General features: G+C 40.7%; 1 protein-coding gene across 3 annotated transcripts in view; it reads right to left on the bottom strand.

Moving 5' to 3' along the window:
- fat2 (FAT atypical cadherin 2) overlaps positions 1–17632 on the bottom strand; it is a 118952-nt gene that overhangs the window by 32254 nt on the left and 69066 nt on the right. For all 3 annotated transcript variants that reach the window (XM_044363613.1, XM_044363611.1, XM_044363612.1), the window contains exons 17-22: positions 12793–13004; positions 9039–9176; positions 8708–8851; positions 5271–5468; positions 2897–3497; positions 1802–2002 (exon numbers count right to left, since the gene is read on the bottom strand). In XM_044363613.1, coding sequence (XP_044219548.1) covers positions 1802–2002; positions 2897–3497; positions 5271–5468; positions 8708–8851; positions 9039–9176; positions 12793–13004 — 1494 coding nt within the window. The remainder of the gene's footprint in view (positions 1–1801; positions 2003–2896; positions 3498–5270; positions 5469–8707; positions 8852–9038; positions 9177–12792; positions 13005–17632) is intronic.

Below are 17632 nucleotides of genomic sequence, written 5' to 3'. Positions count from 1 at the left end.
TTTATATGAAATCTCTGGGATTTGCTCCTTGAGTTCACTTTGTTTTAACAGGTAAGACGAAGAAGAGCTTTTGATCGCTGGCTGAGACAGACGTCTTCATTGAGTTGAAAATATAAGTCTGTCTGTCTACTTCCAATAGAGCAGGGATTTTATCTGAAGGAAATGATGATGGAAGGCGGTTCTTCATGCTTGGAAATTCATGCAGAATGAAGACGAATCACACACTAGGCTCTTCTTTTTCTTCTTCTACAGTCCTCCTGACTGGTACAAATACCAGACATGATATTTAATGACTCACCCTCAACTGACATCTCAGTGTTGGATGGTGTTGAAAAGTTGTCAAAAAAAAGCAGCTTGCTTTAAAGGACAAGTTCACAATTTTTCAAATACAATATAAGTGATGGAGGCCAAAATTCACAGTCATTTAGTGCCAAATTATGTTTATCTGTTTATCTGAAGCTTATATAAGTCTTCAGCAGTCTGAGTTAGTCACATCCAGTGGATATCTGACACATTTACAGTCTTTTTAGCATCAAATTCCCTCCTTGTGTTTCCTCGGACAGTGTTTCCCTGTTGAGCTGCGGTGGAAGTATAATAACAAAAAGACTTTGGCACTAAAAAGACTGTAACGTTGAAAGATATCTACTTGATTTGACTTTTAAACTTTTAAATACATTTTTTTCACAGAAGGAGGACTGTGGATTTTTTCCTCCATCACTTCCATTGTAAGTGCATTATGAGGGGATCTGCTAACAGTCAGTATGAACAAGAGGAATGATTACAGCATGACAAATCTGTGAGTTTGCTGTTGATGACACTACTGTCAAATGCACAAAGGTTCTCACAGCTGTAAAAGATTAAAATAAATTGCAGATGGTGGTGAGACAGCTCCAGAAATCTTTAAAAATCAACTTGTATGTTTTTGGACAAAAACTTTTTGCATTCTCTTCGTGAAGTTTCATTCAAAAGTAGCAGTAAGAGTGACACACATCTGCACATATGTTGTTTACGGTATTTCCTGTTGTTGCAACAAATTCATAGTGCACACTGCATCAGACTCGTTGGTCCGGATGGGAAACAGAGAAAATGAGGATGTTGGTGAGTTTTTCTACGAGTACGAAGCCGGAGCATTGATTACATAAAAGAAATAAGGAAAGATAAACAGCTTCAGCAATAACTTACAACTATACAATCGTTGCTTCGTTTGTCATTTTTGTTTGTTGTGTGTGAAACATCTTGAGAGGTCATGTCAGCTGCTGTTTCTAAGGTCAAGAATGAACTCTGAAACTCTAAAGTTTGAACTTTGAAGCTTTAAAGCCAACATGGAAGTGAAGATCCATGGCTGCGTTCACACACAAACACTTGCAGCTCTTGCTCGGGGAAAAACAACTTTGCAAACTCCATGTGCTAATGAAGATCATGTGATCGTATGATTTAAAGCACCAGAGTGCCTTCTACATCGAACAACTTCATGTAGTTTTCTGCTGTGCGCTCAGCGTGGATGTTGAGAGAGTCGGCTGACATGACTCTGCCGGAGCGCACGTACAGCTCATTTTCTTAATCAACTCTGCGGATTTGAACTGGATCAATTGTGAGAGCAGCAGGAAGACGCTGCTCCCGCTCTTCAGAAGAAAGGAGGATGATGAGCTGTGTTAGTGTGTGTACAAACATCAAATGTGTTTTCCCGCTGATAAAAAAGCCGCCGCTTTCCTCCGTGGTTCACACACTCTCACGTCGATATCCAGACACTCATTAACGCCTCTGCAAAGCAAAGGTACAGCACACACACACAGACACGTACCGTTACAGGGGCAGACGCTCTCCCAGCTGTGGTGTGGGGTGATGTAACCCACTCTGGCGGTGGTGAAATGGCTCAGTCTGTCTCCCATCAGCCGGATGGCGTTCCTGCAGCCTCGCGGCGGACAGCCGGGACCCAGACACCCGTTATGGCTCACCCTGAGGATGTTCAGCCCCAGGGAGTCCTCGATGTCCGGTATAATACCTACATCAAAGAGTTCAACATTTCAAACTATACATACAAAGAGGCTCTTGATCTCACCGGGATTACCTGACTCCTTTTGAAAGTATTTCTTGTCGGCTTTAATACAGACACGAAGAGTTTTACCTGATGTCTGTTGCTCTGTGTTTCAGCCTAGTTGATACTGTTGCTGTGAATTGCAATTATTTCTCCATTAGAAGCTAATTACTGTTGTGTTTTGGGTCTTTTTTTTGGTTCACACGTCTAACTGCGATGTCACACGTCAGTCCCTCCAGTCCCAGTCCACCCTCAACATTTAGGCCTAAATACTAGTTATGATACCATATTTGGTATCATAACTGACTGAGATTCATTAAACTAGTGGCTCCTGTGCTGCAATGTTTCCCACTATATGAAGAATGAATTTCAGATGGTGAAACTGTTTTCATTCAGTAAATTTGTCACATTCTTTCATTTACTTGGTGATACAGAGCAACATCCAGGTAACTTATAATGTTATTTTGTCTTATTACTGAATAAGAGATTACCGTTCATTCATTCATCAATCTCCACCGGGATCAGAAACTTATAGGAGAAAACAGCCAATCACAGCTCTCTACAACGTAACTACAGCGTAACTTCGGAGTCTCTATGAAGCCGCCTTAGATACAGAGAAACCACTTAACGCAGAAGTCCAGCTATACTTTGAAGCAGCTGCAGACACTTAGGATAGCCAAAAAAAGCTAATTCTTTACATATAAAACATATATTTGTACCTTTTGAGTTTAAAAAAAAGATATCTCATATTTCCTACTGGAATCAACACAGTACTCTATTTTATCTTATGGGGTGGACTGGGGATCACTGGGACAGCTTAATGAAATAACTAATTATACAATAATTATCTTGATGGATCACCTGCGAGTCTGCTGGTTGGTAGAGGTTGGACGAGTCCGCTCTGAGGCCTCCAGATCAGCAGAACCTCCAGGACCTGGGTGTTGGGTATCCGCTGCAGGCTGGCCAGGTGGAGCTCTTGCCTGGGTAAACCCAGAGCCTGTCCCAGGCTGCGCTGGAGGCCTCTCCAGTGATCACTCAGAAACTCCTCCGGTGAAATCCCAACCAGCTGCAGCGTCAGACCCGAGTCCAGCGCCCTCTGTGCGGCCGACCACAAGTGGATTTTGACCCCAGTCCAGACGCTGAACTTCCCGTCCATCACGCTGACATTGAGCGAGTACGAACCCTCCTCCAGGTTTTCATCCGCCCAGATCTTACCGTCGACCACGTCTACGGAGAACCTCCCTCCTGAAGGGTTTTCTGACACCAGCTTGTAGGTCAGAACGTCCTGCAGGTCCTGGTCTGAGGCGTGGAGCTTGCCGATGACCCGGTTTGCGAACAGCCCACCTGCAGTGGTGATGAAGACCTCCAGGGGAACTACGGAGGGAGGATACTTGCTCTGCTCGGTGACGTTGATGTTGACCACACAGATGGATGAGAGGGGAGGGTGGCCGCTGTCCGTCACCTGATTGGAGCACAGATAGCAGTTAGCAACTTAAAACCAGATATAATACAGATATTTGACCTTTTAGTAATAGTCTCAATTGATTTTGTAACTTCAAGACATCCTTCACAAGGGTTCAACAGATGATTCTAATGGGACACTAGATGATAGATGATAAGACAAAATGAAACTCTTCTACCAAAAATTATTTATCTACCTATTTTTCACACATTCCAACATTTTTTTTGTATAAATACTTTATAGCTTTACTTCTATCTATCTATTAGGAACCGCTGTCCTCAGAGAGATTTGTTATCAATGCATCAAATGACAATATATAATGTGTTGTTCGTAGCTGGTAGTGATGAACCTACAGAGAATTATCACTGGCTCTGCAGCTCCCTTCAGAGTTTCAGCTCATTGTTTAGCTTTATTTGGTTTATTTGGTTCACTCTCAGAGCTCTCATAGCAGCAGGCAGCTGTTTTCAGAGAAAAACCTCTAAAAAGCCGCTGTACACCACCTGCTCAGCACCACAGTTTAACTATAATTTCTTATAATATTAGAAGTCATTAACTTTGAGAGCTGCCGAGTCTCAAGCTTTGACCTTGAGACTCACACAGTTGACACAGATCACACATGGCTTTCTAACACTAACTTTTCCTCTAATGTAAAATTTGTGATTTTTAAGCAAAGGAAAAGCAGTTTGTTTTTTTTTTCTTCTCCAAGTTCAGACAGGCTGAGGCACAGAGCGTAACAAGGTTAAGGGAGCACTTTTCACGGATTGTCCATGAATGCACCGATCATCATCTGTTTGAACCCAAAGCGAAACAAATCATGGCGATGCATCTTCCAGTGGAGCTGATTATTTATTCACATATTACTTCTGTTTGGATAAAAATGATGATCTCTCTTATGCTATTTTTTGAAGAAAAATATGTGTAATATCTGGAGTGCAGAGGGTCAATTTACCACACATAAGGCTCATTTTTATTATGAATAAATACATAACTAAATACTACTAAAATACCGCCCTCATCCCACCCCGGGAACAAATCTCACTCTAAGCTGAAGTCAAAACTTGGCAGCCAGTGCTGTTATTAAATTCACAGGGGTGGAATCTTAATAATAAAACTTGATTTTCACGACCCCTTAAGGACAAAACACATCTGTCTGCTAACTATAACGATAACAGGGAAAAGAAAAATCTGAAATTAACGTAACCCTTGAGTCCCTGTACCCAACCAAATGAAAAAAAGTGACAATCATCAGCACTCTGAGGGCAAATTATTGACTTTTTATCTGATTGTTGAGCCTAAAGCACCACAGAACTTTCAGTCATATCACTCCTGAACCAATGAAAATCACTTCCTCTACCGTACTGCCATCTCTCATGACAGCACTGTCAGCAACACAGCGACTGAGGCCAGGAGGGACACTCTGCAGTGCATCAGCATTTCATCACTGAACCGGGATTATAAGACACACTTTCTTGTTACTTTCACAGTGTGACAGTTTGTGAGATTTTCTATTTTATAGTCATAAGACTTCAGCAAAGACAACTGGGCGTCAATCCCTGGGGTGAAATGTGAGGTTGGACGGATATGAATGGATTTTTTTTTTTTTTTCTCTCCACATGGTGAAAGCAGCGTAGGATTTAAAAGTTCAAAAGGTCAGATGGGAAAAAAAAGGAGGAGAGCAAGGAGCGGAAACTGGAACAGACATATGAATCAAAATCAGGTCTCAGGTGAACGGTTCCTGCAATCATGTGCTGTTAGTTCTAACAGCCCTCTTACCTGTATCTTGAGCTGATGATGGGGTTTGATCTTCTTCCTGAGAGGAGCGGAGAGCGACAGCAGGCCGCCCTGGTCGACGTGGAAACGGCGGTCCTCGTTGCCGCTGACGATGTGGAAGGAGAAAGGGGGACCGTTCCTGGGCGTGTCCTTGTCCATCACCAGCAGCTGGAGGACGCTGCTGCCGACCGACTCGCCCTCCTGCGGGAGACGATGTTTGTTTTTACTCTTCAACTTTGATTATTCTCATCTTATCATATTTAATTTATTTCATATCTAGAGTATAGTCATGATACAATACTTACCCCATACAATACAATCTCTTACCAATTGTAAATCAATCAATTACTACTGTTTTCTTTTTTAGGGGAATTTTTAACCTTTTATTGACAGCAGGAGCTGGAATCAAATTCACAACGTTGTTATCATAACTAATTTAAGTTACCATAACGACCCGTAATTACCATAACTTTTTGAGACTGATTTCCAAACTTGTCTCTACGCTAAAAAAAAATGAATAAATGCCAGTTTGTCCACTGCATGAGAATAAAAACATTTTGCCACATGATTTGAGTGTATTAAGCTGCACAGAGGAAGCACCCAAAATACATTTGCAACCTTATTGCAATGCCCGTGTGTTCAAATTACTTGTAAATGAAACGCTTTATGGCAACTGACTGTAAACTTGAAAAGAAAACCAAAAAAATCCTTCAAACTGTCCTTCACTTTAATGTTCATACAGACAAACAGAAACATGTGAACTGCACCTTACATATTAAGACTTCTGGGAAAAATCCTGCCAATCAGAGAGAGTCAGTGAGCTCTTGAAATCTACAATTATAGATATATGTATAATAAATATAAATAAATTACAAATCTGACTCTAAATTTAAAAGTGTCTCCAGGAAAAGTTTTTGGGAAGACGCAGACGCAGTCCAGTGCAGAGCCGGTACAGATCGTCTCAGCGGAGTTAAATTTGGGAGTCAAACACGTTCACATGGATTATTCATGTGTCACTGCTTTGCATGCTGGAGTGAAGACAAACTTCAGTCAGCATTTTGAGCGGATCGACACAGATGCAACTTGATTTATCGCCGTGCCGCAGCGCTCCTGCGTCCTTCGAGGACGTTCTGTGAAGATACCGGATTAACTCTTCATCCGCCGCTTTTACTCAAATGAAACTGCAGCTTGATACGACGCCGTCGCTTCACTACAACAGATGTGCGACAGATGCTTGAGCAACAGATGCTTGCTGATAAATTCAATACCGCAGGACAGTAACATATCTTTTAGACAAAAAAAATAAAGTCCTAAAACTGCTCAGAGTGATGGATTACCAATTACAACAAACCACTTTACGGGCTGTTCATTTTCACAGCATACTGGATTTGATGGAAACCAGTGGTGCCCTTTGAAATGGGTTATCAATCTCAAAACTTTGGCAGTAAAGAACATTCAATTTGGAGTTAATGAGCTAAAACATGCAACACCTGAGGTGCTGTCATTCAAATTTCAAGGAGAGCCAACATCACAAAATATGATCCAGTTTCCAGGTCATAGCAGTTTTGGCAAATTCATCAGAATGAACGTGAGTTTATGAACAATCCATCAAAGAGTTGTTGAGACGTTTCACTCAGAAGCAAAAGTGTAACGTCATGGCGGCACAAGAGAAAGTCAGGAGGATTCATCCTTTGGGAACGATGAATATCTGCACTAATCCATCTTAATTCATCCAGTATTTGTTCTGATATTTCAGTTTTGGACCAATCAGAGTCGTGCTGCTAGCATGACTGAAAATCTTAAGTTGCTCCCAACAAAACAGCCTGTTAAATGAATGTAATGTAATGTTTGTTTGTAGAAAAATGAGACAGTATGAGTGAAAGCTGGTGTGTTCTCACATTTTTTAAATGTGGAAATGCCACATGTAGTGATTTTAAATTGCTGTATTGCAATGTTTCAATTAAAATACAGTCAATCGTGTTGAAACAACAGTTCAACGTCAATGTCAAATCAATCAAATTTAGCCCAGTTTCAACATAGACGTCATCTAGACAGCTCCTCTCTGATTCACCTTACTCGACAGAAAGATAAAACAGTTGCAGTCCGGTACAGATCATCTCAGCGGAGTTAAATTTGGGAGTCAAACACGTTCACATGGATTATTCATGTGTCACTGCTTTGCATGCTGGAGTGAAGACAAACTTCAGTCAGCATTTTGAGCGGATCGACACAGATGCAACTTGATTTATCGCTGTGCTGCAGCGCTCCTGCATCCTTGGAGGACGTTCTGTGTAGATACTGCATTAACTGTTCATCTGCTGCTTTTTACTGAAACACTCAAATAAAACTGCAGCCTAACACGACACCGTGGCTTCACTACAACAGATGTGTGAGTCATAAAAGTGGGCGTCTGACTGTCAAATAGAGAGTCGAAGGCATGTAATGGCTACGGAGGGGAGGACACGCAGCAGACGTGCAACACCTGTTTGAAAATGAAAAAAAAAAGATTTATTTCTCTTGTTTCAGTAACATCCATCTGCTTAATGCAATCATAGTTTTTTTCATCAGGCAGAGCTGGCTGAGGAGACATTAGCAGATGGGGACGGAGTTTGGATTCATCGCCGCGCGGTGTTGACGCTTTTGGCTCGCGAACAATCTATTCTGTGACTGGATGGGAGTTTCTGAGCTGGCAGAGCTGCGGCAGGTGGAGTGATGGAAAGCTGGCAGAGAAAAAAACAGCCAGCCTGGTTGAAACAGCAGCGAGGTATAGAAAACTAAAGACACACATGTGAGCATGCGGGCAGCTGCGTCAGACTGAAGCATGTAGCAACACACACACACACACACACACACAAGTGGAAGTAAATTGCCTGTTAAAAGTTTTTTTTCCACACCAGCAGGTTTGGTCCTGTGATTATATGTGTTAGAGACGGAGGCACTGATGTCCTGCAAATATCACATTCTCTCACACACACACACAGCGCTTGTAGTGAGAATCCATCCTTTTAGTGTAACTGTATGTGTCATACAGGTAAACAGAAGGAGTCGAGCCAATCTGGGGGGAAAAATGTATTTTTTTTTTTGTGAGAATCAACGCTCGGTGTTAGCAGCGCTTGTGATTTTAAAGGGAAAAAAACAACATAAGGTGTGGGTGTTTGAAATGCATCAAGCACCACTTTGCACTCAAGCGCTGTTGTCGTTGGGCCAAGCACAGCTAAAGATAACTATAGATTAGTCGAGTCGGGAACATTTTAAGTGGCTGCATCATCAGCCGAGTATCCAAACACGCGGTCAAGCAAGCAAAGTCGTCTTCAATTTCATGTCGGCGTTCAAAATTGAAAGTTTCGCAGGGAGACGAGAGGAGTTAGTGGGTCTCCTTTCGGTATCCTGAGTCCACTCGTGTGAACAGACGTATGATGAGTCGTTCAGGTCGTCGTTACCTGCAGTAGCAGACTGTGGTTGATCTGGGAGAAGACAGGCGGGTTGTCGTTGACATCGGTGACAGTGACTGTGATGAGAACGGCTGACGACAGAGGAGGATCGCCTTCGTCTGCGGCCTGCACCGTCAGAGAGTAATGAGGGATCTGAAGAAGAGGAAGAAAATATGTCATCAAATACAGATTTATGTTATGTTTTTCTAACTCTTCCTTCTTGCTGATTTTGCTACTTGTTTCTTTTATTGTGTTTTTTTTTATTCAGTCATCTTCCATTTCTTGCTTTTCAGAAAATACACTGTAAATGTTTTGTGTCTTTATTGAAACACACACTGACCTCCTCTCTGTCCAGCGCGGTGCGGACAGAGATCTCTCCGTTGCGAGGGTGGATAGAGAACTGCTGCAGAGGGTCTCCGCTCACGATGGAGTAACGCAGCAGGTTGTTGACCGGACCGTCTTGATCGGTGGCCGTTACCTGCGGATAAAGGAGAGGAGTATAATAACTCGTTCCGTGTGAGAAAATTGTGTTTTGTCTTGTCTCGCTCCTGAGAGACGGGGTCAAAGGTCAGACAGGAAACAGTCAGGATCTGTACACTGTAACAATACAGTAAATCTCGACAAATTCAATCCAATAGAAAAACACTTCAAGAGATCTTCGTCAAGTAAAGTGAGGTCAGAGGTCATGGTCAGCTACACAGCAGCATCTCTGACGATTGTTACAGACACAAAGGTTTAAATGTAGATGCTTGGGTTGAAGGACGATCTCTTGACTGACAACATTTACATCAGAAACTAGATTACTGAGGGAAGACAGGAAACATCTGCATGGCTTTAACATCTGTGTTCAGTGTTTGTGGTTGTAGCTTCGTTAACCTTCGTTATTAGCTTGAAAATAAAGATATAAGCTAATGAAGTAATGAGGGTTTCATGCCACAGTGCATTAGCAGATGTGTTAATACATTAGTTATAAATAAAATCACCAAAATGATCAAGACATCAGGTGCTTTTTAAAAACTGTCTAATCTGTTTGGGAATAAACTAAAGCACATTGTCTCATAGGTCTGGTTTAAGTTAAAACTCATATATCAGCTCGTTTTTAACTTGATGTCAACATGAACTTATTTTATTATGGCTGGTTGTACACTGTACACTCTTTACGAGTTGTTCCTAGTAGGGCTGGGCATTATATGGATATTATATGGATATGGTGACATGATATTACAGTACAGCTGCTCTATATTTTGTCTTTTGTTTGATATAATGCAGAAAGCAACATCTTACAGTAAAATACACATTATTTTACTACAAGATATTTTTTGTCAGGTACACTCGTGTGAAATTCTTTGGCTGGGAGGTCCCACTACAGAAACATGAAATAAATATATAAAGGCATATAAATATAAAAACAGAAAGCAACAAAAGGTACAAAAGCAATAAAAAGTGTAAAAGGCATTTACATATAAAACAAAAGTGTAAAATTAAAGTGTAGAAATAAAATGTATGAAGAGTAAAAGGCATATAAATATCGAACTGACTGAATATAAAAAGCAATAAAAGGTATAAAAGCAATTGAGGTGTAAAAGCAATAAAGGCGCATATACAATCTTGGTTGGATTGCATTTGTTTATGTGTGTGTGTGTGTGTGGGTGGGGCGGAGGGGAGGGGGGTGGTAATGTCTATGTGTGTGTGTGTTATTAAGAAGTCTTATGGCCTGAGGATAAAAGCTGTTCCTTGGCCTGCTGCTGCATGTTTTGAGAGACCTGTATCTTCTTTCTGAAGACAGCAGGGAGAACAGACTCGTGTGGGTGTGCTGGGTCTGTAACGACCCTCGAGCACTTCCTGAGGCACCGCTGGGTGTGCAGCTCCTGCAGGCTGGGCAGCTCGCACCCAGTGATGTGCTGGACCGTGCCAACCTCTCCACCACTGTGCCTTTGATAGTGAACACCCCCACCCACCCACCACCACCACCACCTTGGTCTTGGAGACATTCAGGGCATTAAGACTGGCCACTTTCTGCTGTCTAGGAACAGGGATGGTGATGGTGGTGGATTTGCAGCAGGTGGAGACAGTCCGGAGGGAGAGGGACGGCTTAAATATGTCTGTTAATACACATCTTCAGGATGCGGCCGCTTGAACGACCGGCGAACATCAGCCTCAGTGATGGAGAGGGGGGCAGTCCTGGTCTGCAGTGGTGGCGGTGGAGGGGTTTGGGTATGGAGGTCAGGTTTTCAGTGGAGGCAGGGGAAGGGGCAGGTCATGCCAGGGAGTCTACTAGTCCTAAAAGTAATTTTTTTCTTAAAACAAATTTTAAAAATCCATCAGAGTCGATTAAACTTTTTCAAGAACTTTTCTTCAGTCTTGTTTTGAGATATTAAATTATTAACAGAAGAGAAAATTATTGAAACATCCATAAAAATCTTCAAGGGCAGATTGTTTCATGTTTTAAGACTTTTGGAGTCAATAATGGACAAAGTTGACTCATTAATAGTGATGTCTTGCAATAAAACCATCGTCTCAACCACGGATCTCCTTCTGACCCTGTTTGTCTCTTTATCGCCGCGGCTTCGGCTCATTGCAACAATGAATCCTCTAATTTTCTCCTCTTACAGAGGATCCTCTCCCCCAATTATATGAGTTCAAACATTTCAAACAGCAAAATGCTGCAGTTAAATGTTGAAAACAGAGGGAGGGGAAAACAGGAGCAGGAGAAGAAAAATGTCAAATATGAAACCATATGATTACAGACTCATCATTCAGCCGTGGTCCGACCATCAGCGAGCCACTGAGCTGTGTTATTGCTGTGTTATCTCTGCTGCTGGCCTGACAGATGACGGCTGACATGTCGGATAACTGTGTGCTCACGTGTGTGTGTGTGTGTGTGTGTGTGTGTGTGTGTGTTTAACCTGTTTCATGACGGAAAGACTGTTTATGTGTGTGTGTTGAATTCTCTGTTTGTCCTAAACTTGTTGGAGTGTGTGTAATCTTTTTTTTATTACCTGAATCGTCTGCAGGATGCCAGATGTCAGATGCCGTCATATTAGTCACATGTATGTGGATGTTGTGCTCGTGCGGGGGTGTGTGTGAATTGAGATAGCGAGATAATAAATGAGAGCGCATGTGCTCGCATGAACAGCAGATATTTCTGTTACACCTATGATAAGTGTGATGTGTGTGTGTAAACTTGTAATGCTATCTTTGCGGGGACCTAATTCAGTTTTAAACCCTCATTGCGAGGACATTTCTGCTTTGTCAGTATGTTTCAGCTACTTCAAACGACTGTTTAAAGGTTAAGACTTGGTTTTAAGGTTAAAGGAAATGGCTGGAGATTTTCTACATTCTTCTTATTGTAAACAAATCTCATGTGCAGGGTCAAACCAACAATCAACAACAATCTACTTACAAGTATCGTGTGTGTATCCAAAGCCTGATATATCTTACTCCTCTCTGCCTCAGTTCTTGTCCAAAAACTATTAAAAACACGTCTGCGAGCCACACCGCTGCACTGGGTGACGTGTTCCTTTTCCGACAAAGAGTTTGGTCACGTTAGTTTGCTTAGAAATCTCCTTAGAGGTGTGAATTAGGTTAGGGTTAGGCTTTTTGGTTTTCAAGTCAGGTTAGGGTTAGGGGCTAGAGAATGCATTATGTCAACGTGAGTCCTCACAGCTATAGAAAGACAGTGTGAGAGTGTTGGGGCTAAAAAGCATAATATGGACAGTCTATTCTAAAGATACAGATAGCAGTGAAATGTCCTTCAGTTAAATTGAACCTTGGAAATATATTCAATTTAAAGTCTAATCCAATTCAGTGATTCAATTAAAGATTACTGATGTTTTTGTGTCTCTGATGTATGATGTGCCCCATATTCTGTAATGTACTGTGTGTGTGTGTGTGTGTGTGTGTGTGTGTAAACTTCACTATTTCTTCTCCCCTGTTTGAGAGAGTGTGGCCCTCCAAAAACCACAAACTGTCACATGATCTGTTGCTTGTCTGGTCCAGGTGGGTACAGAGGGCAGTGTGGCCTTCAAGGAACCTCTAGTTGGGCTTTTACATCAGTTTGTAACACGTACGTACAGGTTTTCTGTGAGCTCTACCTTCATCACGAGGCCTCCGGGTGTCAGATCCTCTGATATCTCAGCGCTGTAGTCGCCTCGTCCAAAAACCGGCGCGTTGTCGTTCACATCCGTCACGTTGACGATCACCGTGGTGATGTCGCTGAGGGACGACTTGCCCCGACTCCCCTCCACAGACAGGTAGTGCTCCCGGGAAACTTCGAAATCAAGCGGTGCGATGAGGGTCAGACAGCCTGCGGACCACAGGAGCAAAGAATTATTCATCACAGATAAATTATTCATACTGAAAAGTGAGAAAAGTTCATAAACTCTACAGAGCTGCCTGGTTTAACATTTACACAAAAACAGAGCGGAATTCATAAAACATGGTCCGTCATTACAAAAACATGTTGCAAGGACAATCGCTGCTCAAAAGCTTTCATCAGAACTTTAAAGTCAAGATTTCAAGGTTTTTGAAAGATACATAAAACTCTGAGGGAAATACAGATAAAATGATGCTTAGCGCATCTAGAATATTAAGACATATAAAACATGAAATCTTGGGTCTGAATATTTCATTTGGCTGAGGTAAGTCTCCTTCAGCTTCAATGACTTTCTAGAAGGATAAAATGAGAGAAATGAATTACATCTCAACACATCTTTTTTGGAAATGAAAACAAAGTTTTTGCTCACTTGCTATAACTCACACTTCCCTCTGTGATGCTGCTCTGCAAGACTGTGTGGTTATATATATTATAACCACACTTTCTGCACATACCTAATATATATATATATATATATATATATGTGTGTGTGTATATATATATATATATATATATATATATTAGGTATGTGCAGAAAGCCCAGTATTTGTATCTGTATTTGTATCTGTATTTGTTGAGGCAGAAAAATTATTTGTATCTGTATTTGTATTTGAATAAAAGTGGAAAGAGGCTTAAAAATCCTGTTTTTTTTATTACGCTTTTAATTTTAGAAAATTAAAGTGTTACAATAAGTGTTCATAAATAAACTACCTTACGAAGGAGGTCCCCACACCGGGTCTTGAACTTGAGTCTCCCAGATCATAGACGACTGCACTGACTACTGAGCTCAAAACCCCATTATTTGTGCTTTGCTGAATAATGTATCGGACACATCCCTAATATATATATATATATATATATATATATATATATATATATATTCAGTTAGCTAGTCACCCAAAGTCACATCTGATTGGATATATTTTTGTTTATTTGTACAGTACTGACTCAGTTATTCACAATGACCCTGTTCCTTCTTCAGACTTTATTTCATGCATTTCCACCCACACTGTTCGCTCAATCACACATCTGAACCGTCATCATCTCTCCATGTAAACTTCTGTTACGCCGCTGTGCTCGAACGCGCTTCGTACATGAATGCAGAATATATATTATGTAGAGTGACAGATACGATATACTGTTTAAAACGGATGTATAAGCAAGGTTCTTTGGATGGTAATACGCACCATAAGTCAAACACATACACATAGGAGTGTTGGTGTGTGTGTGTGTGTGGTATATCATGTGACATATCTAGTGAACTCTCACTTTTGTCAGCTCAGTGAAGCTGTGAAGAATTTATAAATCTCTCCACAGCTGGCTGCTGTCTTCACATGTTATCTGTCATCGGCGTGTGAAGTCTAACCTCATTTATGGCGGCAATAAAAGCGGCGTCGGAGTCGTTAAAGGGATTTACTGTGTCGTGTCCACTTTTTTTTTTTTTTTCTTTTCTGTCTGTTATTGAGTCACTCAGTTTCAGTCCTCGTTTATCTGACCTGCTGTAAACATGCTGAACTTTATCAGATGGACCTTTTCACCTCCTGCTCTCTCCTCCTCCTCCAGTCATTTCATCAATAGAGTCTTGTTATTGAATGTTTGGTCTGTGGTTTTGTGGTGGTTATGAATGGCATGTTGGAGGAGTAATTAAGAAAATAAAGAAAGAAGAGGAAGAGTTTAGAGCTGAAACTGTTAATCAATCAACTAAATACAGATGTAAAAATGAATTGCACCTATTTTGATGATATTTTTATTGAATGTAATGAAGTGCTGAGAGGTGGAAAAGTCGAAGGGTTTATTGAATGAAAAGAAAAATATAGAACAAACAACACCAGACTTATAATTTAATAAAGTAGAGCTGTAGAAGGTTATAAAAATTAAATAAAGACGACAGACATCAATGAAAAAAAAGACCAATACTCTTTTATTGGATGAAAAAAAACAAAAAAACATTAGAAGTACAGAAATTACAACCTAGAAGAAAACGATAGAACAGAGTTCAAAGTTAACAGCAGCCAACAATGAAAAGTATTTGTTGTTTCATCAGCGGTGTGTAGTTGTCACTCTTGCTCTCTCTTTGCTCATTTTTCCTCATAACTACTTCTAAAGAAACCATTTTCTTTCCCTTTTTACACATTTTTTTTGTCTATCTGGCTTCACATGTCTTCAGTCTGACTCTTTCTGTCCCCTCTTCCTGTTCCCGACTCACTCGTAAACTCCCGTCCAAATCAAATCAAACACCTAATTTATGTTTCGGTGAGCCAGGTACACTACAGCCAGTTTTTATAGATTTGATTGTTTGGAGGGAGGACACTGCACAGGTCTGAGGAGACAGGATACCGCTGTTAGCGAGCTTATTACACCACACAAAGCCTGAGTGTATCTGTCGACTACAGCTTGTCACATCCAGCGGAGTGTGGGTGAGAGAGCCTATTTTCTTGGGCTGCCAGCCAGTCTGCTGAACCATACTTCATTAAGATAAAAAACAAAACACGGGATCCAACAAAAACAACCATATACCATTCCCCTCAAACTTAACACCTCCAGGTTTCAACAAGTAAATTATTTGCACTTCACACACACACAGTACAGATCTCACTTTATTGATTTTTCTCTAACATCAAGGAGATTTGTACAGCCGGCTTGAGTCAGAATGATCTGAGCTGTGTTATTTATTCATTTCTTTATTTATGTCTTTTTAGCTTTTTTCCACTGGAACAACAAGTTGGCTGATCTCCATTTTTTCCCTTCATGCCCCTCTGTCTTACTGGGTCAGAACATCCACAGTCTAGATGTTTTTATCACTGGCTATTTAGAGCAGTTGATGGTTTTTACATTTATATCACACTTGAGTCACAATCATGAGTTTCTGATCCAAAGTAACAATCATTTACATATCTTTGGTTGTTATAAATAAATTAGGAGGACTGCTATATGGATGTGTTTATGAGATTGTAGCATCACTGTCATGAAGTGGGTGAGAACACACCATTTGTCCCTATTTTCACCATCAATGCCACATAGCTTATGAATTTAACCATGCTTGTTAATTGTTTGTTTAGCCATAGGTCCTTGCAGACACATACTATCCCGGGTTTGTTTGTGGTTTGCATTATGTTTGGTTACAGTTCACATATCAGCAACATTTTTGGCTAAAGTAAAAACACAGACAAGTATTGTTAAGTTCTGCATTTCATAAGTGAATCATTTTCTTTGTTACTTACCGTCCCCACTGTGTGCTCCACAAACAAAAGGAGGGGGCACCCAACTACTTCTTGTATGTATACACCTGGTGACATCATCAGTGATGTCACTGGGTTAGACCAAGTATAGGGGGGATTTATGTTATTTCATTAAATAGTTGGTTTAGTATCGATATGATTTGTACTTGTTTTGGCTCAGGTTGAGGTTTAATGTTGTTTAATGTGTTCTGTGTGAACAATGTTGACTGATACAAGTAGCATTGTTATATTACAAGGTGGTATAAGGGAAAGGACACCCCTGCAATAAATATGGTTCTACCTGATAGACTGGAGGGCCTATATAAGGGGAGAGATGTAGGTTTAAGGGGATGATGGTGTAGCTGTGTGCACGTGATCATGCCTGAGTTAAACTAGTTAACTTTGATTTTGCTTGTGTTAATTCCATTTTTTGAGACACCTTTTTGTTTGTTTTTTTTTGGTACACTGGACTGAATAAATCAGTTTTTTCTCATTCAACGAGAGTCTGAGTCTGCCTCCTACCGCCTTCCTAGCCACTATGGTCAGGCTTCCTCACATATACCTGATGTGTTTGCCTACCAAGAAGTCAAACTGCCAAAAAACATATTTTTGTTTTACTGATGTCAAAGTTTGCATAAGAACTTTCAATGTTAAGTCTGGTTTTTCAAGTTTCTTTTAACCATGATCATATTCATCCCTCTTAAACCTTTAAGTGGCTATAATCAATATTTTTCATAATAACAATGTATGAAATGACAGAAAGACGTATGTGATGAACCTACAGAGAATTATCAGCGACTCTGCAGCTCCGCTCGGCTCTGCGGAGCTTCACAGCGAGTTTCAGCTCATTGTTTAGCGGAGGCTCTGATCCAGAGCAACTTGCAACATACAGCAGCTGTGTGTCCGTATGACAGCTCTTCAATCAGACTCCAAGGATGTTTTAAAATGGTTTTAAAGATTCAGTCACCCTGATGATGACGATGATGATGTCTATCTACCTCATGAAGACTTGCTACACTTCTTTTAAGTCTTACAATGCCTCAGTTTTTGTTTTGTTTTTCTGAAAAATTCATAAAATATTCAGCTTCTAACCTTGAGTCTTTATGTAAAATGGATCTTTTACGTTTTGTTGTCCCAACATCTAGAGGATGAATCATCTGATTCAACCGATCAGTTGAAATCTGGTTGTGTGGCTACAACTGAAGCCTTTTTCTCTCTTATATTGTTATTTATCTGTTTTTTTCTCTCCATCTTGTCGTGCTTTATTGTAATACTGTGTCTGTGTTGGGGTTGGAAGGTGTGAATGGTTCATGTGTCTTTGTCTTTCTTTTAACCCTTTGA

This window comes from Thunnus albacares, chromosome 10, assembly GCF_914725855.1.
Source record: "Thunnus albacares chromosome 10, fThuAlb1.1, whole genome shotgun sequence".
NCBI lineage: Eukaryota > Metazoa > Chordata > Actinopteri > Scombriformes > Scombridae > Thunnus > Thunnus albacares.
This window is presented reverse-complemented; position numbering and strand designations above follow the sequence as displayed.